This window comes from Mesoplodon densirostris, chromosome 16 (assembly GCF_025265405.1).
Source record: "Mesoplodon densirostris isolate mMesDen1 chromosome 16, mMesDen1 primary haplotype, whole genome shotgun sequence".
In the NCBI taxonomy this organism is placed as follows: Eukaryota; Metazoa; Chordata; class Mammalia; order Artiodactyla; family Ziphiidae; genus Mesoplodon; species Mesoplodon densirostris.
The window spans coordinates 84,766,315-84,786,078 of record NC_082676.1 but is presented as its reverse complement, the minus strand read 5'-3'; the positions used below and the strand labels follow the sequence as shown (position 1 = coordinate 84,786,078).

Sequence of the window (19,764 nt, the reverse complement as noted above, 5' to 3'; positions counted from 1 at the left end):
AGAAACATACAAAAAAGATTATACACCATGACCAAGTGGGATATATCCCAGGAATGCAAGGTTGGTTTGACATTCTTTAAAAAAAAAAATCTTTAAATCATTAAAAAAAAAATGTAATACACCATATTAATAGGATAAAGGATAAAAACCACATGAACACAACAACAGACACAGAAAAAGTAACTGACAAAATCTAACACCCTTTCATGATAAAATCACTCAACAAATGAGAAATAGAAGGAAACTTCCTCAACCTGACAAAGGACATTTATGAAAAAACCCACCAGTAACATCATACTTAATGGTAAAAGAATGACTGCTTTCTCCCTAAGATATCTAGAGGGCAGGAAGAAAACCCAAACAAGACAAAGATATCTGTTCTCACCACTTCTATTCAATATTGCATGGGAGATTCTAGCCAGAGCAATTAGGCAAGAAAAATAAAAGGAATACACACTGGAAAGGCAGGCATAAAACTATCTCTATTTGTAGGTGACATGATCTTGTATATCAGTGGTCCCCAACCTTTTTGGCACCAGGGACTGACTTCACAGAAGACAATTTTTCCACGGATTGGAGGGAGGGATGATTCAGCCGGTAACGCGAGCCATGGGGAGACATGGGGAGCGGCAGATGAAGCTTCGCTCACTCACTCGCCCGCCACTCACCTCCTGCTATGCAGCCCAGTTCCTAACAGGTTGCGGACCAGTATCGGTCCACAGCCTGAGGGTTGGGGACCCCTGTTGTATATAGAAAATCCTAAGGAATCTACTAAAAAGCTTTTAGAATAAATGAGGTTAGCAAAGTTGCAAGACACAAGATTAATTTACAAAAATCAATTATATTTCTATACATTAGCAACGAATACTCCAAAAATGAAAAGAATTCCATTTATAATAGCATCAAAAAGAATAATTACTTAGAAATAAATTTAACAAGAGAAATGCACGACTCATACAATGAAAACTACAAAACATTGCTGAGAGAAATTAAAGACCCAAATAAATGGAAAGACATTCCATGTTCATGGACTGAAAAACTTATATCGTTGAGAAGTCGATACTCCCTAGTATTATCTACTAATTCAACACAATTCTTATCAGAATCCCAGATGGCTTTTCTGCAGAAATGGATAAACTGATCCTAAAATCCATATGGAAATGCAAGGGACTCTGAAGCACTGATCTTGAAAAAGAACAACAAAGATGGAGGACTCATATGTCCCAGTTTCAAAGCTTCCTACAATAATTCCCACAGTAATCAAGATAATGTGGTACTGGCATAAGGACATACAGATCAATGGAATAGAACTGAATGTCCAGAAATAATCCTTCATATTTATTTTCAACTGTTCAACTGATTTTTGACAGGGGCGCCAGGAGCATTTGATGAGGAAAGAACAGACTTTTCAACACATGATACGGAGGCAAATGGATCTCCACATGCAAAAAACCCCTACGTCACTCGCACACAAAAATAACTCAAAATGGATCACAGACCTAAATGTAACTCTCAAACTATAAAACTCTTAGGAGAAAACAGGACTAAATCTTTGTGACCTTGAATCAGGCAATACTTTCTGACATATAATACCAGAAGTACAAGTGACATCAGAAGAAATAGATAAACTGGATTTCATCAAAATTAAAATTTTTTGTTTTAAACAACACTACCAAGAAAGTGAAACAGGGACTTCCTTGGTGGCACAGTGGTTAAGAATCCACCTGCCAGGGCTTCCCTGGTGGCACAGTGGTTGAGAGTCCGCCTGCCGATGCAAGGGATACGGGTTTGTGCCCCGGTCCGGGAAGATCCCACATGCCACGGAGCGGCTGGGCCCATGAGCCATGGCCGCTGGGCCTGCGCATCTGGAGCCTGTGCTCCGCAATGGGAGAGGTCACAACAGTGAGAGGCCCGCGTACCGCAAAAAAAATAAATAAATAAATAAAAATTAAAAAACAAAACAAAACAAAAGAATCCACCTGCCAATGCAGGGGACACGGGTTTGATCCCTGGGCCAGGAAGATCCCACATGCCACGGAGCAACTAAGCCCGTGCACCGCAACTACTGAAGCCCACGCACCCTAGAGCCTGTGCGCAGCAACCACTGAGCCCACATGATGCAACTAGTGAAGCCCGCACGCCCTAGGGCCTGTGTGCCACAAGTACTGAGCCTGCATGATGCAACTACTGAAGCCCGTACGCCTAGAGCCCGAGCTCTGCAACAAGAAGCCACCGCAATGAGAAGCCCATGCACCGCAACGAAGAGTATCCCCGCTCGCCGCGAACAGAGAAAGCCCGAGTGCAGCAATGAAGACCCAACACAGCCAAAAATAAACTTTAAATTTTAAAAATAAATAAATAAATAGAATAAATGGGAAGTGGTTGTAAATTATACCCAAAGAAAAAGGAAGGAAGGAAGGAAATAACAAAGAGCTAAAATCAATAACTTCTAGCCACGCTGATCAAGAAACAAAGAGAGGAGAAACAAATTATCTGTATCAGCAATGAAAAAGGAAACATCACCACAGACCCTTAGGACACTGAAAGTATTAAAAGGGGAAATTCTGAACTCTCTGCCAATACATTTGACAACTTGGATGAAACAGATGTTTGGGGCAAGTGCAGAGGCCTGAAGGTTCTGGGATGGCTGATGCAAACAGGGGTGGGGTGGAGGCCGTGGACAGGATGATGCTGTCTGAGCAGCCACTCTGAGGGTGGAGGGTCAGACAGGTGCAATCTGTCCAGAGGGAAATGGGAGCCAGTCAGAGGTCCTACACAGAGAAGTGGCCTGGTCAAGTGTGAGCTTTGAGGAAAAGCCCTGCAGCTGCTTCTGTGTAGAGAACACCCAAGAGGGTAGGCCTGGATGGAGCCAGGGCCGAAGCCCCCAGGGGACAAAGGCAGAACATGGGGGTAAGAGAGAGAGAAGAGGGAGGAAGGGGGCAGGGCAGGGCCTGGAGCCTGGTGTGGACTCCGGGGAGACAGTGAGATCACCCCAGAGATGGGGTCTCGGGAGGTGGTGCAGGCCACTGGGAATGGGCTTTGGTCCTGGAGCCTGTGGAGTGCATGAAGCCAGGGCAGCTGGGGGAGGCCTGGGGGGCAGCAGGGTAGCACCCATGCCCATTTTCCTGGCCCCAGCCCCTGCCAGGAGGGCCTCACGTATACCGCTAAGGCTCAGAAAAGGGCAAGGAGGCTGGAGCAGCCAGGCCAAGGACCTGCCCCTACTGAGGCCAGGCGAGCTCACAGCCTGAACACATGCAGGACCACCTCAGTCGCAAACACCATCCCCAGGTGAAGGTGGGCTGGGTCCATGTTGGGAGAATTGGCCCTGTGAGAATGGGAGGGGGCCCAGGAGAGGGTCCCAAGACGTCTGTCTATCCCAAGAAGGCAAGGATATGCTTGGAGATGCAGAAAGAGGAAGTGGGGCCAGGATAAGGCTGAGCCTCCTGCCTGAGTGTTAGTGCCGGCTGCCTGTCTGCCCATCCAGGCAGTGGGAAGGTAAGCCTGGCTCACAGCGACCCAGCACCTGCCCCCACTCCCAACTGATGACCTCCTCCAGGCTGCGGCCCCAGGCCCCATGAGTCCTGCCCTGTCTGGGCCAGTGCATCTCACTGAATGAAACCCCTCTACCGCCGCAAGTGTAAAGAGCTTCCCCTTCGTCCAAAAGGCTGCGTGGCCTGTTCCTTCCACCTGCACCTTGATTTCCTCTACATACGCTTAGCCACCTCCCACTTCTCTGTCATGGCTCAACCGGAGCGTCGCCCACCTGGGGTGGCCTCCCTGACCCCCCAGCCTGGATCAGGGGCCTCCCGTGGGCTCCCACAGCCCCGCGGGCCGCAGGTCCGAGGCCTCTGCTTCCTTGAGCTGCCTGACCTCGGGCACCTGAGGTGGGGGCATCAGGTGCTGTTCATTGGCAGCATCAACAGTGAAGGTCACCGCACAGTTCTGGAGACCCCTCACAGGGAGTGGCAGGCCACAGCCGCCATGCCCAGCGCCCTCTGCTAAGGACACGGCTGGCCCCGGAGGCAGGGCTCCCGGCTTATCTGAGCCTCGGATGCCTCATCTGTGGCTTGGGGCAGCGGTACCCGACTCCCTGCAGCCCACCTGCTGGTACTTACCCATCAGGCTCTGCCGCTCCTCCTTCTTGCGGGCCTTCTGCTTGGCCTCCAGCTGCACCACGGACAGGGACGGGCCCACGGTGGGGCTGGGGAGGGCGCTGGCTGCAAAGCGGGCCAGCAGGCCCAGCCCGCTCTCCTCCAGGCCTGGCGACAGGGCCCGCTCCCGGGCCCCCAGCCTATAGCCTCCGGCGGCCTCGTCCTCCTCCTCGTCCAGCTCGTCCTCCTCGTCCTCGTCCTCCTCCTCCTCGGAGCTCTCATCTGGCGTGCAGAAAACAGGGAGCGAGTCAGAGCCCTGGCCTGGGCCTGCGCCACCCCCCACTGCCCCCCCTCAGCTGGAGCGCCAGCGAGGGGGCCTTGGCTCCAGCCCAGCTCCTCACTCCTCGCCAGCCCACAAGTCCCCCCGATGGCCCGGTGCCCCCATCAAAGCGAGCCCAAGACCTGGGCATCCTGGACAGCCCAGAGGTGGGCATCGGCTTTGGGAGTCGAGTGTGTTTCTGCAAGGGGAGCACCAACATGCGCCTGTGCTGCAGGGAGGGGGACGGACACACGGACAAGGACTGGAGACAGCACTCTCCACGGTCTCACACGCACGCACGCGCACACACACGCCCCGACGCACAACGTGAAGGCTGGGGAAGGGGGCAGGAGGGGAGAGGAGGAAAGAGGCGAAGGCGGGGCAGAGAGGGGAGGGCGGGACCTGGGGGCTCGGGCAGAGGCTCTGGACACAGGCGCCTGGGGGCAGTTTTACCAGCGGAAGGCCTGGCGGCTGGCAGCAGGAGAAGGTGGAGTTTGGTCTCTTTTTGGGGGGTGGGGGGCTCCCATGGTGGAAACCCTGAGCAGGCTCTGGGGTCCAAAGTTGACTCCCAGCAACTCGCCCGCACTGGGAAGCCTGGGGCAAATCCCCGGCCCTCTCTGAGCCGCTAGCTTCTTATCTGTGAAAATCTCATCTCATCACGACCCAGGACCCACGGGAGCAGGAAGGGGGCAGAGGGCGGGTCCACTCGGCTCCAGGAGGCCAGGCTCGGCACAGTCAGGGGCTCAGGCAGCACAGCAGGATTCGAATCCGGGGCGGGCTGGCTCATCACCCACAGTCTAGTGGAAAGAAAACTAAGGAAGCCTGTCTCCCCGGTTGAAGAGAGACAAGTTTCTCCCCAGAAACTGGCCTCTACCGCCCGAGGACCTGCAGCCCTGAGCCCAGCTCGGGCCATCGGGACAAAAGAGGGGCAAGCTGTGGGCCCGGCGGCCACAGCAGAGAGGATGACGTTCCCTGCATGTGAACTAAGCCCTCACCAAAAAGAGAGACCTTCTGGAGGTACAGGCTTGCTTCCTGCCTTGCCAGGGACACAGCCCAGCTAACCCCACAAGGGCGGCGGGTGGGGGTCACCCAGTACCTCTGTCAAGGAGCCACCGAGGGACACCTGCCAGGGGATGCCTGTCTGCCCAGGGCGCTGGGAGTGTGAAGGTGGCTCTGGGGCCGCTGGCCCAGGCCTGAGGCAGGCCAGGATGGAAACAACTCTCCAGCAAGAAGAGGCTGGAGGAAGATGAGCCGTCATCTCTCCGTGTCGCCTGGGGGCAGGGAGTCTGGGCCCAGAGGTGGACAGGCCCTGGACGATGGCCAACTCCACATTCTCCTGCCTACGCCCCGAGACGCCTGGCTGCTGGAGTGCAGCTAGCGGCCGAGAGCGGCGGCCCCAGTGGTGCCCGTGAGGACGCGGTTCCGTCTGCCCATTCACCCGAGGGAGCCCTCAGTGAGGGACGCAGACAAGAGCTCAAGGAACGCCCGGAGGGAGTCGAGAGAGGAAGGAGGCAGAGAGAGAGGAGGTTTGTTAAGAGGAGTGAGAAGACGGAGACCCGGCTCCCAGAGCGATGGATGCAGCGGGATGGAGGCCAGCGGGGCGGGCAGGCGGCAGGCAGGCAGTGCACACTTGCGATCCATTCACATTGCGGACGTCACATGGCTCTGTCTCCGCCCAGTGGGCCACAGCGGCAAAGCAGGCTAAGTGTAGGCAGACTGTAGGCAGCGCCCGGGTCCCCCACCTCAGGCAGGCCCCCCCCCCGGGGCTGGCCGAGCTGAGCAGGGGGTGGGCGGGGGGCTGGCTGGGGTGGGGCACGGGGTTGGACACGGGGCCAGCTTTCCCTTCTAGAGGTGGCCTTCCCGGGGCTGCTCAGGTGTGGAGACTCCAGAACTCTCTCCTGCCCAGCATTCTCTGCCGGCGGGGTTGGGCTGGCTCTGGGTTTCTGGAAGTCTGGAATGTCCACATCGGACCCCAGAAAGCCAGCAGCGGCCCCCAACCCAACCCAGCACCCTGAGATGGAAGAATGGTTGGAAAGCAGAGGGCCGAGAAAAGGCGCGCCTTCCCCGAAATGCTGATGCGGGCAATCGTGGTCTCCTGAGGCCCTCCCCGCCCCCTGCTCCCGAGAGCCTGACGGCCCACCAGGGCCGCCACCGACAGCGGCTGGTCTGCTCAGGCCAGGGTCCGAGGGGTAGGGGCAGCGGAGGGGGTCTCAGGACCAGGAAGGACTTTCTGGAGGTGTCCACACCTGAGGCGACAGAGTTTGCCAAGGGCAGGGGGAGAAAAAGTCCCAACAAAGAAACCCGCGGAAATGCAGAAAAACTTTTTTCCATAGAAAAAACTCTGGGTTCAGTACGTGGGGTTGGCTGTTGTCACTCAGTTTGGTTTTCCAAAACCCGATCCATAAATGCCAAAGCGATCTGCTGCTGCCATAGCCGATGGGGGCAAACCCCGAGGAGGGGGGGGCAGAGGGGACACAAAGAAAAGGGTTTTGCCTACCTACGGAGCAACGAGCCAGGCTCGGACCCAAGCTCAGTGACCCGCTGCGCCGTCTGCCCTACTCCCAGCCTTCGCTTTGCGTCCAGAGTGCAGCGTGAGAGCAAATGCAAGAGACCAAAACAGACATTCAAAGCATCATGGGTAGGGGTCAAGGGTGAAGGTATGGTCAAGCTGCTGGGGGAGAAAGCAGACACACTAGAAAAGCCAAGCCAATTAGGTGTTTTAGTACCAGATGTCAGTAAGGCCCTATTACCCAAATATCCCTTTCAAGACCTGACCAGCAGTCTGGGTGCAGTGGGGACCCCCTCCCCTCGCCCCCTGCACGCCCCCTTATCTGGGCTCCGTCCACTGCTGTGTCTGGCCCTGGTTGGCTGGACCCTGGCTCCCTCTGCCCATCCTGGGCAAAGGGCCCCTCACTACGAGATCTGCGGGGCTGCCTGCTTCTCTATGGGGTCTGGGCTGGAGCACGAGAGCTCCAAAACTTGGAAGCTGGAACTCTGGCTTTAATAGGGGGGAGGAGGCATAGGGGGCCAGCCCAGAAGACGGGGAGAGGGGAATGGTGAACTAGCCAGACTGGTCCACAGAGGCCCAGGTTGGGGGAAGCCTCGGAAGACGAGGCTGGCTGGAGAGCTAGTGGCCCGGGTTGTACGTGCTCAGGCACGGCAGCAGCACCGGAGAATGAGAGCCCCGGGAGCACCCGGGCCCCGTCCACGTCGTCTCCAGGTCACCCAAAACGTATCCCAGCCAGAGCGTCAGGGTCTAGGCTCTGACCCCAGGTGCTGCTACCCAGGCTCTGGGATCCCTAAAGGGGGTCCACCCTGAGGCAAATCCAAAAGCAGGGCGAGAAGCACTTAAGCATGGGCTGGCTGCCCTCCCCCCCACCCCCCCGCCCCAGGACATTTGTGACTGGAGGTCCTGGAAGGCTGAGACACTTCCAACCCCAAAAGGTGAATTCTGACGTCAGGGAGATGAGAGCCAGGGTGCTTACAGAGGTCCCTGAGGCCAACCTCCTCTTGGTAAGTGAGTCTGAGAGCAGACGGGCCTGGGACTGAGCCTGGGACTCGCAGTGAGCTTTGCCCCCCAACTGGGCAATGAAGCCTTTTGAATTTCACAACAAAACTCAGGGACAGCAAGTGGTCTTGACCCTACACTGCCTACATGCCCTTCGAAACAGAAACATGCGTTAGAAAATGAGTGTTTGCAAATATTTTTTAACCACTGTTGCGTAAGAATAGAGCTTTAAGAAAACAAAAGACAAACAAGCAGCTTAAAAAAAAAAAAGGATGAAGCTGGAAGTGAAAGCAGTTGACTTTAAACCTGAAAAATGAAAGGCATGCCAACAGCTACCAGGGATATTTGAATAATAGAGAGAGCGCAGACTGCATTATTCCATCCACCCCTCCTGGGGTAGGGGTGGGGAAGGGGGTGAGGCGGGCAGGAGGAACAAAATGAGGGAAGCGGCAACCTAATGGTCTAGTCAGGACACAGCAAGAGAGACAAGGCACACGGGTTTAGTTAAAAATGAACTCGATATGTTTAATAAAGCTTGGTATTACCAAAATCGCGGTACAAACATCAAGTCACACGCCCACACGACAGAATTCCATTTACAAAATGTCCCCGAGGAGGGAGGCCTCCACGGGCCCCTCCGGGAGGACCCACCCAGGCCTGCGGTCCAGGGGGCAGGGGAGGCGACAAGAGAGGAAGACTAAAAACAGTCCATATAAAAGCTCAAAAAGAGCCAGCCAATGGTCTCATCACAATGATACGGGTACAAAAAAAAAAAAAAAAAGACTTGGGCTGATACAGCAGGCTACGCTGCCAAGAACCAGACGGCCGCCCTGGCCGGCCATCCCGGGGGCGCCGCGGCCGCCCCCCCTCCCCCGCCTCGCTCGCGCTCGCTCTCGCACTCACTCTCTCGCTAGGAAACACGGGAGGTATTGTGTGTTTGGAGCTAGTAACCTTGGTCAAACGAGTCCTCCGAGGAATCGCTGAAGGAGGAACGGGCCTCGACCTCTTGAAGCAGCAAACAAAACGGCTGCTTCCTGCCGGCGGCCGGCTTGGGCTTCAGAGTCCGGGCAGCCGCCAGGCCCCTCTTGGTCAGCTTGGGGCCGCCGGCCGGCTTGCTGCTCTTTGCCACCATGCCGCACAGGATGGAAGATGTCAGTTTGGAGCTGGAGGGGCCTTGGGCAGCCCACTCGTCCTTCAGGAATTCCTCCTCTTCCTCTGAGTCCGTATCTGCAGTCAAAGTAGTTTTTAATAAAGATAAGTCACAGGGCGCGGGGGGAGGGAGGGGGCTGGTGTCTTTCTTCCATTATTCTCAGCGCTTTTGAGAACAATCTCCTGCTTGCCAGACAGAGAGGTCCAGATGCCTACCTGCCGTGGAACCAGCGGAGTTCCGCCGCCTGGAGCTCTCCTCCCGACCTGGGCCTCGCCTCTCACCCGCGAGGCCTCTGAGCTGCAGGCGTCTTCCGTGGGTTTGGACCCAGGCTCCTCCTAGGCCGGCTGCGGCCAGCATCCCCCACCACCCGGCCACTCTCAGGAAGGTCTCTGCCCCGGGCACAGAGATCACCGCCAAGTCCTGTCTACCCCATGGGACTGCAGCCAGCCCAGAGGCCCCTTGTGGGGAGGGACGACGCCTAGGAGGGGAAGGGCTCAGTTAGAGCCATTCTTTCCCATACACCAGCTCCCAGCGGTGTGCAGGGCCAGCGGGCGCGGGCTCACGAGCGTGATCGTGCACCCCCGTTTCCCAGCCCCCTGCTCAGCAATGTCAGGACGGCGGCTCGAACAGTTACGCCCAAGAAACAGGCAAATGATGTTGCAATGATATCCGGGCTGCTGCCCCCCCACCCTTTCCCTGTCAGAGAGCAGGGTTACCAGTACACTGCTGCCCGCTCCCCACAAGTCTCCAACCTTACTACACGGGGGAGGCTTTCCTGAGAGACCACCCAGCTCTGGGGAGGGGGGCTGTCAAACGGGCACAGCTCTGGCCCCTACCAATCCCACCCCGGACATATACCACTTTGATCCGTTTTACATGTGAAGCTGTTAAGCAAGACTCCGCCGGATGGAAAGGCTCTGCAGTCAAAGGCTGTGGTCCCTTGATCTGGTAAATCCACCCCAAACGTGGGCAACATTAATGGACGCAGCTACAGCTCTGGCACACCAGCTCTCTCCAAGTCCAAGAAAAACTGTGTGTGTGTGTGTGTGCATGTGTGGTGTGCTCGAGTGTGGTGTGTGTGTGCTAAGTATGTGTGTGCAGTGTGTTTTTGTGTGTGGTGTGTGCGGTGTGTTTGTGTGTGTGGTGTGTGTGTGGTGAGTGCATGAGTGTGGTGTGTGTGTGGTGTGTGTGTGGTGTGTGGTGTGTGCATGAGTGTGGTGTGTGTGGTGTGTGTGTGGTGTGCAGTGTGTTTGTGGGTGCGTGTGTGTGCTGTGTTTGTGGGTGTCGTGTCTGTGGTGTGTGTGTGGTGTGTGTGGTGTGTGTGGTGTATGTGTGTCTGTGGTGTGTGGTGTGTGTCTGTGGTGTGTGTGGTGTGCGTGGGTGTGTGTGTCGTGTGTGCTGTGTGTTTTTCTGTGTGGTGTGTGTGGAGGGTGTGTGTGTGGTGTGCGTGTGTGTGTGCTGTGTGGTGTGTTTGTGGGTGTGGTGTGTGTCTGTAGTGTGTGTGTGTGCATGTGTGGTGTGTGTGGTGTGTGCCTGAGTGTGATGTGTGTGGTGTGTATGTGTGTCTGTGGTGTGTGTGAGTGTGGTGTGCGCGTGTGGGTGTGGTGTGTGTGGTGTGTGGGTGTGGTGTGCGTGGGTGTGGTGTGCGTGGGTGTGGTGTGTGCGTGTGTGTGGTGGGGTGTGTGCGTGTTCGGGGACAGGGGTCCTCTGGCTGCCTCCTCCTCCTCCTCCTCCGTCTACGCTTTCCACTCTACAAGGAGGGAGCACACAGACAAGCCTCCGCCCGTGTACTCCATCCCGTCCTTCCTGAGGCCACAACCCAGGCTGGAGACGTCCGAGCGTGAGGATGACCAGCTTGGCTTCTCCCCAGAACCCACCAAGCACGCCACCCGACCCCTACAACCCAATGTGGAAAAGCAAGAGAGCAACGTGCTCTCTTCCCACCTCTTGCAGGCGCAGCACCTCTGCTGGAAGCACCCCGACCTCTTCACGACCGTGCGTGCGCTCTCCACGACCGCGAACAGCAAAAAAGCCAACGTACGAAAGAGAGACACGCTCTCTCTACAGCCAGCTGCATATCATAGCCGCCAGCTAACTGGAGACAGGCCTTCCGACCTCCCTGTGGCAGTGACAACCCATTTCTCTCACGGGGACAGTGCAGTTTTAGACAAAGGCCTAACAGGTAGACCAGCACTTGGAATGCTGCCTTGCACGCATGCGCACATCCGCTGCAGTACACTCAGCGGCTCAGAGACCTCAGCTCCTCTCTGGCCTCTAGCCTGTACCCCGCCACACCCACCTGCGAGTGGGAGGAGTGGCGGATTCTTCCAGCAACTCGCCAGGCCACATCCATCGACCACTGTCCCCTGAAAGATCAAAGGAGCAGCAACCCTCCCCCACTCTCTATTCAATATTCCAAAATGAACAGAAGAAAGCCCTTCCCTCCTCCTTCAGGGCTGCAAGTCCCTAAAACTGGTCCACAGTGGCCAGGGGCCTGGGCCACGCTGCTCGACTCACACCCATCCAAACGCGAGGGCCGGGAAGCTTCGGCCATCGAACACGTCCTCAGTACCTAAGGCACCAAAGGAGCTGCTTGCCCCAACGCCCATCTGAGCATCAACCCTGGAGACGCGGGGCAATCAAATCCGCGAACCTTAAAAATAAACCAAAAAATCCCCCAGCAGCAGCTTAATCTCATGCCAGGTGCCAGGTCCGGCTCTTCTCCCACGTGAGCTCACCTAGGGCTGCCAACAGCCCTCTGTATCTTAACTCCAAATCCATAAAGACATTCTTCACTTCCTCACTGTAACCTTAAAGAGATCCTTTTTGTTTTTTTCGGTTTTTTTTTTTTGGTGGTACGCGGCCCTCTCACTGCTGTGGCCTCTCCCATTGCGGAGCACAGGCCCCGGACGCGCAGGCTCAGCGGCCATGGCTCACGGGCCCAGCCGCTCCGCGGCATGTGGGATCTTCCCGGACCGGGGCACGAACCCGCGTCCCTTGCATCGGCAGGCAAACTCTCAACCACTGCGCCACCAGGGACGCCCAAAGGGGTCCATTTTTTACACTTCACGTTCAACACCCCCAACCCCGTTAACTCGGCGGAGCCAGCCAAAGGCCCAGTCACACAGGTCCAGGCAGTCAACAATGAAAAAGCCTGCCACCCCCCTCATGGCCTGGGCTCGCCTCGGAACCAACCCCGCTGACAGGGGCCAGGAGGCAAGAAGCCCCTTCCTGGCCTTGCTGCAGCGGGCACGGCATCGACACCCACCCATCCTGGGCACTGCGCGTTCCGCCCACAAATACTTATTGAGCACCTATTACATGCTAGACGGCGGGCTTTGGGCCACCAGAGGCCACAGAGAGCCGGCGGGGCGGCGGGGTTCGCGTGGGGGGCAAGGCTGCCCGGCTCCGGAAAACCATGCTCCCCGAGTTCCCAGAGAAAGCAGCTCCAATGCCACAGGCTCCGGTTAAAGCTCAGTCCCTCAGTCCCACCAGCTGTTACGTTTCAGGGGCCCGAAAGCCGCCTGGAGCCGGCGGCTGCTATGCAGGCAGCGCACAGGCCGCGCCCATGATGGCAGGACGTCTTGCACAGTTGAGGCGGACAGGCTGGGCCTGACCCCGGCCCGACCTCAGGATCTATCCTCGGGAACAACACGGGTTAACCACTTGGAGAACTGTCGCAGAGACAAAGGGAAATACGGCCCAGATAGCCCTGGCGTGCGCTCCATAGATGCTGTTCTCACTAGCACCGGGCCTAAGGACAGACAGCCGCCTGCGGGCCATGGAGTCCGGGTTATCTCTAGGGTTCTCACGACCAGCCACTCCAGGCCCAGAAGCGGCCGACTCTATGGTGCACGGCCTCCACACCCACGGCTTTCGGGCACCGAAAGGGCGGGGGGGGCTTTCCGTTCCCACCCGCCCGCCAATCACGAGCACCCACCAATCATAGGTGGCCGCCCAGCGGCACCCGCCAATCATCTCGCTTTCGAGGCCGAGAGAGGCGGAAGAGAGACGTTTCGAGCTTTCGAGGCTGAAAGAGGAGGAGGAGGAAAGAGAAGGAAGGAGAGAAAGAGCGGCCCTGAGGCGGCGCGGCCCGCTACTTACTGTAGGAGTAGCTGCTCACTTCCGAGGCGAACGGGGAGTGGGCCGACTTGGGCTGGCCTCTGGCCTTGAACCCCACCTCCATCTTCCTGGCTTTGGCGGCCCTTTTGTGTTTACCTTCTCGGGAGGCTTTCAGAGACAGGCTGAGGCCTTTGGCCAGCGCCTTCCTGTCCTTGCCCAGCAGGCTGTCGTAGGGCGTCAAGTACCTGCCGCAGACCCCACTTGTCTTTGATTTCCCCCCAGAAGTGTCCGAGAACTTGAAGGGCGACTTCAACTTGTCCTGCTTTGTGAGGGAGAGGGCTTTGTCCAGCTTGCTTGCCAACTGCTCTTGGTCGCTGGCCATCTTCTTCTTCTTAATCTTTAGCTGGAAAGGGAAGTTGGGAAGTCACAGGTTAAGACGGTTGACCAAACACTGGGTCTCCACGCACGAGCTCTGACGAACCCCAGCTCCTTCTCCCTGCCTCTGTGGCTTCTGGCAAGTCGCTTAACTCCTCTTAGCCTCAGTTCCTCTACTCTGTAAAATGGGGGTAATTACGCACAGGCTTCAGTGGGTTGTTCTGAAGACGAACTGAGAAAAGGCACATGAAGCACTTAGTAAATAGCCGTCACCGTGGTCACAGTTATCAGTGACACTGGCATTGCCACTGGCCCTCCACGGCGCTGCCTGGTGCCTCCTAGGGGAAGCGCTCGAAGCAAGCACTGCTGCCGCAGTGTGGGAGAAGGCGGCTGGATTAAGGGAGGAGGGATGAACCCAAGATGGAAAACCCAGATCACAGCACAGCTGATCTGCTTATCTCAATCGCCTCAAGCAGGTGATGAAGACGGCTGCACAGCACAGCCTGAATCAGCCCATCCAGCTAAATGGGCTAAAGCTGCCGAGAAAATGTCTTGAGTGTGCCCTGGATGCCTGAAGCAGAAAGAACGATTAGAGATTTCACAGATAAATTCCTGCTTGTGCGTCTCTCTCGTGGGCTGTAGTCCTTTGTTGTTGAAACCTGCCGTTTCAATGGCCCTCATTTGAACACTTTATCGCTATTTACTTTAATCAGGTAACAATTCATAAGGAGAGGAAAGCTGGGATAGTGTCAATTAAAGCACGAAAGTGTCCTTCACAATTCGAGAGTACAGAAGATCCTGATGTACAAGCTGGCTCCCTCCCCTCCGCCTGGACCCAGTCTCCCCTATGTGAGTCCTTCCCTCTGACTGCCGAGTCAACCAAAACAGCCCCCTCCCACAGGGCCTTTACTGGGAGGGATGACAAGGAACATAAGCATTTAGCAATGAGGGCCTTAAGTGGACGATTTCAATGCTCTGCAGAAAGAAGAAAAATCAAGGTGCTGGCTCTCACCCCCTTACCTCAGGACAGTTCACAGAGGAAATTACAACGGCATCAAGCCCTTGTTTCCTCGAACTACAGAGTGGTGAAGCTGCTCATTAAACTCATACTGTGAAACAACAGAGTAATTGCATTACTTGCTCAAGACCTTGCAGTCTCTCTTCTCGGCTTCAGCACCGGGTCACGGAGCACACACACAGGAAGTGGCACACACACAGCTCCACCTGAGGCTGTGTCACTCTGGTGGTCTCTGACCTCCCCTGAGCCCCACTTTCCCCCTCTGCACAATGAGGAACATTGGAGGAGAGTCGCTCTGGCCCTAAGGCAACCACCTCCACGGTTTCCGTGCAGCAGCAGGGCCAGCAGGCCTGCCAAGGGAGCGTGAACTCCGGCACCCCCTTCAGACCTTCCGCCCCAAGCCAGCATCACACCTGGAAGACAGGGCGGGGTCACTGACCTGACTCATGAAGTCCGAAGAGGCTTCGTGCTCGTCCCAAGGCTGGCTCCTCCCCCTGGCCTTCCCGGCCCCACCAAGGGCATCGTGGTCCTCCTCAGGCCCCTTGTGTCTCTTCCTCAACCCTGCTCCCAGCTCACAGTCGTCCGAGGTCAGCAGGGGCTTGCCGCTCAGCCTGAAACCCAGATGCACCAGCGGTCAGCGCCCTGGCCAGGCAGCACTCACGGGCTGGGGGCCCGCCCTCGTGGCCCTGAAGGGTGGGCTCTGGATGTCGACGCACAGACCGTGGTGACAAGAGTGCCGAGTCTGGGGAGACGGAGCATCTGGCACTATGGTGCTGGGATTCTGGGATACTTGTGAAGGAGGCAGAATGAGAGTTTAGTGGGGAAAAAAGAAGAACTTCGTGAAAGCAGTGTATCCGCTGCCGGCCTCTTTCTCTCTCGTGCTCCTTCACATACACACTCATACACGTATCTTTACACCGTCAGATACCTCTGTACCAAAACATGCTGAGAACAAGGATCGGGAATGCCGCGGAAATCCACCAGGACGGGAGGGGGATTAAGATCGAGAGCTTCTATGAAGGAAGAGCCGCTGGCTGGTCTCCTGTACCCCCAGGAGCATAAGCAGTCGGGCCACGGTCCTGGTTCGAAGGCCTCTTTTGCCTGCTTTAAGCTAAACCCTCGCAAGTAATAATAATAATTAATAATTTTTACTTGGTACTACGTGTCTTGTTCCACGTCTGTGCTTTATACTTGAACCACAAAACAATGCTGTGTTCTATACACTGCTTTTTATAGATGAGGGAACTCATCTATAAAAGCTGTCACCTGGCCCAAGGTCACAATAAGAGGCAGACCTGGGACTTGGGCAGGAGTTGCATCCGCTTCCGGGGTCCACGCGTAACCAGCGGCTCTGCGTGCTAGCCGCCCCAGCCTCTGCTCTCTTCCCCAGGAGCCGCTCTCCCCCGCTGCTCGCCCCGTGTGGCTGCTGACAGGGTATTTCTCCCTCTCTCGGTCCTCTCATCAGTCAGGAACAGCCAAGAAGGTTACATGCAAGATGAGGGGGCCCCGGGCCTGTCTTCTCCTGAGAAGAGCTGTGGCCGCCCCACTGCGCCTCTCCTATGCCTTCGAAGGTACCCTGTGTGGCCCCTCTGCTTCCTCAACGAAGCCCTGGCGTCCGCCTGCCCCGCTGTCCCAGGCAGAGGTGCCCTCCAGCCCCTTCCCGTTCAGCTCGTGCTACCCCGCGACGCCCTGGGAGGACGCAGCACCATTCCCACCCACACGCGGCCTGGAGGGGGCGCTCTCGCTCCAGCCGCACGTGGCTCCTGCTGCTCCCCAAGGGGCCTGTCCCCGAGTGCACGGAGACGGCGACCCCAGTCCCAGGGAGCCAGGAGAATGGGAGTGACGCCATCCGGCACAGAGGGAACCAAGCAAGAGCAGAGTGCGGCCCTCCGCAGAGCGCGGCTCGGGAATCAGCCCCTAGCCATGGAGGAAGCAGGTGCGGCAGGGAGACGGGCCCAACGCCTGGGTGACACTCGACACGCTGGCTGGGGTGGGTCTGCCTGTCCATTCCACGCTCGCCCTCCTGGCCCGCCCGGGGCAGCGTGCCATGCTGCCCACGAGCCGCCGATGCAGGTGGGTCAGAGCCTGAGGGACGCGAGGTCCCCGGCGCCCACACAGGCCCCGCGCAGGCCCGGGATCCTCCCCTCCGAGCTCTGTGCCAGTCCCCGACCCACCGAGGGGCCAGCCTTACTTTCCGCTACGGATGCGGCTCTTCCCTCTCTTGCGGGGGGGCGACAGGGCGCTCAGGGCGTGGGTCCGTTTCCGCGGCCTGCCAGGGCCTCTGCGTGCCAAGCTTCTATGGGGGTCCTCGCGCCTGTCCCTTAAAGAGAATCACACGCTTGGCTGTGCACCCGGGGGGTGGCGGGGCGCGGAGAAGGGACGCACGGTGCGCACACGTCACTCGGGGCCACGCACACCTGGCGGCCTGCCTCGGCCGCCCTCCTGAGCGCGGCGCCTACAGAGCCCAGGCCGCGGGCCGGCGGGGCACACTCACTCGGAATCGCGGCGCCTCTGCAACTTCACCAGCTCGCGCTGCTTCTCCTTGTACTGGCGCTGCACCTCCGCCAGCCGCATCCGGAAGTCCAGCTCCATGGCGTCCATGCTCTCCAGGGAGGACTTCATGGCGTACATCTGCGGGGAGGGGCGGGTGAGGACGCCGCCCTCGGCCGGGGTGCGGGACCTCACAGCGGAGACCAGGGGCCCGGGTCACACCCGACTTCTACCCCTCACGAGCTGTGGCCTTGAGCAAAACGGACTGCCCGGCTGCACGCCAAGGACTGAAAAGCCAACTTCACAGGGCTGTGTCCAGGCCAAATTGGCCCGTAAGGACCGCTCAGCCAGAGCTGGCTGTTGGATCATCTGTCGCGGGCACAGGGAGACGAAGCCGCCTGCCCAAGGCCCACGGGCGGCAGGGGCGCAGCCAGGTCTGCTCTCTCTGAGCCCTCAAGCTGTCACCCACAGGATGCGCTCTTGACACGTGATTACATGATAAACCTGGACCCAGGAAGAGGAGACTTGCAAGGGACCACCCAGCAAACTGGTGGCAGAAGCTGGGTGCGGAACAGGCCCTTCCTAACGCAAAGCCGGCCAAGGCCCGGGTGAGGTGGCCTCTCTGGGGGCACCCCGCGCCCGCCCCCAGCCCCCCAGGCCTGGCCCAGGACACCTCACCCGCTCGTCCTTCTTCTGCATCCAGCTGTACTTCTTGTTGGGGTTCAGCTCCCGTGGAAGCCGCAGGTTCTTCAGCGGGTCCACGAAGGGGCCGTCCAACACCTCCTTCAGCATGTGGCTGCTGGCCGCCAGCAGGCTCTCCAGCGAGGGCCGCACCGCTGGGCCCCGCTCCACACCTGCCAGAGGAGAGACGTGAGCCCGAGCCCCCGGGGGCCGGACTCACAGGCACCACGGCCCACCCCTCAGGCCCCCAGCGGGAAGAGGACGAGGCCCAGAGCAGACTCATGGATGGCCTGAGGCCACACAGGCCCCCCGGGATGCTGACGGCCCCGGGGCCTTTCCCAGACACCGGAAATGGGCGCTGAGTGAGAACAGGTAGGAGTGCGGGACACACGGTGCCGTCCCGTTCTTCACAACACACTTGTACACAGACTCACAGAGAGTCAACAAAGGCCGGCAGAGCTGTTCTCTAGAACTGCACTTCTCTTTTTGCTTATCTGTCCTTAAAACCTTCCATGAGGAATATGCGTGGTTTTCATGATCAGAAAAAAAGAGCCCCGGGACTTCCCTGGTGGCGCAGTGGTTAAGAATCTGCCTGCCAATGCAGGGGACAAGGGTTCGAGCCCTGGTCCGGGAAGATCCCACATGCCTTGGAGCGACTAGGCCTGTGCGCCACAACTACTAAGCCCACATGCTACAACTACTGAAGCCCGCATGCTGCAACTACTGAAGCCCGCGCGCCTAGAGTCCGTGCTCTGTAACAAGAGAAGCCACCGCAATGAGAAGCCGGCGCACCACAATGAAGAGTAGCCCCCGCTTGCAGCAAGTAGAGAAAGCCCTTGTGCAACACAGAGACCCAATGCAGCGAGAAAAAAGAAGAAACAAGAAAAAAAGAGCCCCACAATAAGTTTTGTAAACTGTAAAAGTAACGAGTGCACATGATAAAAACCACAAACCAAGCAGAGGGTGTGACGAAACAAAAGCCCTTCTCCTCCCCAAAACACAGGTCCCTCCCTGGAGGTGCCTCTGCTGACAGTGTCTGGCAGGTGGTTCCAGAAACTTCTATACATATTCAAACATATGTAACACAGGCATCCTTTATAAATATAAAAATGGCATCAATCAATAAACACCGTATCGCACTCTGTTTTCTACTTAAAGTCTCTTCACATTAGCACAAAAATACAAACGTGTTCACATTACAGCTTGAGCCTTACAAAAAGTGCCGTTTCTGTAAGTCGAAAACACTAGAATATCAGCAATTTTATATGGCCAAAGGCAGCAACAGCAGGCTAGAGTTCTCTTGTATTGATGAGTTTTAATTTATCCAAATGATCCCCCACTGATGGCATTTAGGTGGCTCCTGAATTTTTTTGTAGGGAACGGGTAGGCACCGTGTAGGAAATATGCTGCCTGTGCAATTAACGTGATCAAGGTATATGTGTTTATCTCTGATAAATATTCCAAATGCCCTTCAAAGAGACTGAACCCAGATCAGGATCTCAACAACGGTACCTGAGAGCCTATTTCTCCACAATCTTTCTACTAAAGTAACATGAGTTTTCATTTTTCAACTGATGTTTTTCTTTGTGATCTAACATATGATCCATTTTTGTGAATGTCCTACATGTGCTGGAGGGAAAAATTGTATTCCTTACTACCAACTGCACAATTCCCTAAAATCGACAATGCAATTAACAATGGCACTGCCCAGATCAGGGCTTCTGAACCCTGGGGCCATTCACATTTCCATGACTGTTCTCTGCTGTGGGTGGCTGTCCTGGGCATCGTCGTAGGGTGTTAGCAGCGTCCCTCACCTTTACCCACTAGATGTCAGTAGTACTCCCCTCAAGCTGTCACAACCAAGTGTCACCGGTGGCCAGTTCAGAGTCACTGGTTTTGCTTTTCTGTCTTTACGGACACTGAGGCCACAAAGCAGAGAACCCGCCCGCCAAGGTCCTCCGAGCCGTAAGATCTCTTAGTTGCTGGGGGAGGGGGGCCTGCTCCATCACAGAGGGGACCAAAGAGCAACTCCGTCACCTCCTTCACCCTCCGACACACCAGCTTTGCAGG

General features: G+C 56.9%; 1 protein-coding gene across 11 annotated transcripts in view; it reads right to left on the bottom strand.

The window, feature by feature from the left end:
• The window catches only part of TNRC18 (trinucleotide repeat containing 18), an 83,476-nt gene that overhangs the window by 20,512 nt on the left and 43,200 nt on the right, over positions 1 to 19,764 (bottom strand). For 10 of the 11 annotated variants that reach the window (XM_060120048.1, XM_060120052.1, XM_060120055.1 and 7 more), the window contains 7 exons: positions 17,692 to 17,867; positions 17,018 to 17,154; positions 16,715 to 16,843; positions 14,963 to 15,134; positions 13,173 to 13,533; positions 8,870 to 9,145; positions 4,116 to 4,373 (listed from right to left, as the gene is read on the bottom strand). In XM_060120048.1, coding sequence (XP_059976031.1) covers positions 4,116 to 4,373; positions 8,870 to 9,145; positions 13,173 to 13,533; positions 14,963 to 15,134; positions 16,715 to 16,843; positions 17,018 to 17,154; positions 17,692 to 17,867 — 1,509 coding nt within the window. The remainder of the gene's footprint in view (positions 1 to 4,115; positions 4,374 to 8,869; positions 9,146 to 13,172; positions 13,534 to 14,962; positions 15,135 to 16,714; positions 16,844 to 17,017; positions 17,155 to 17,691; positions 17,868 to 19,764) is intronic. The other variant, XM_060120054.1, reaches the window with a different exon arrangement.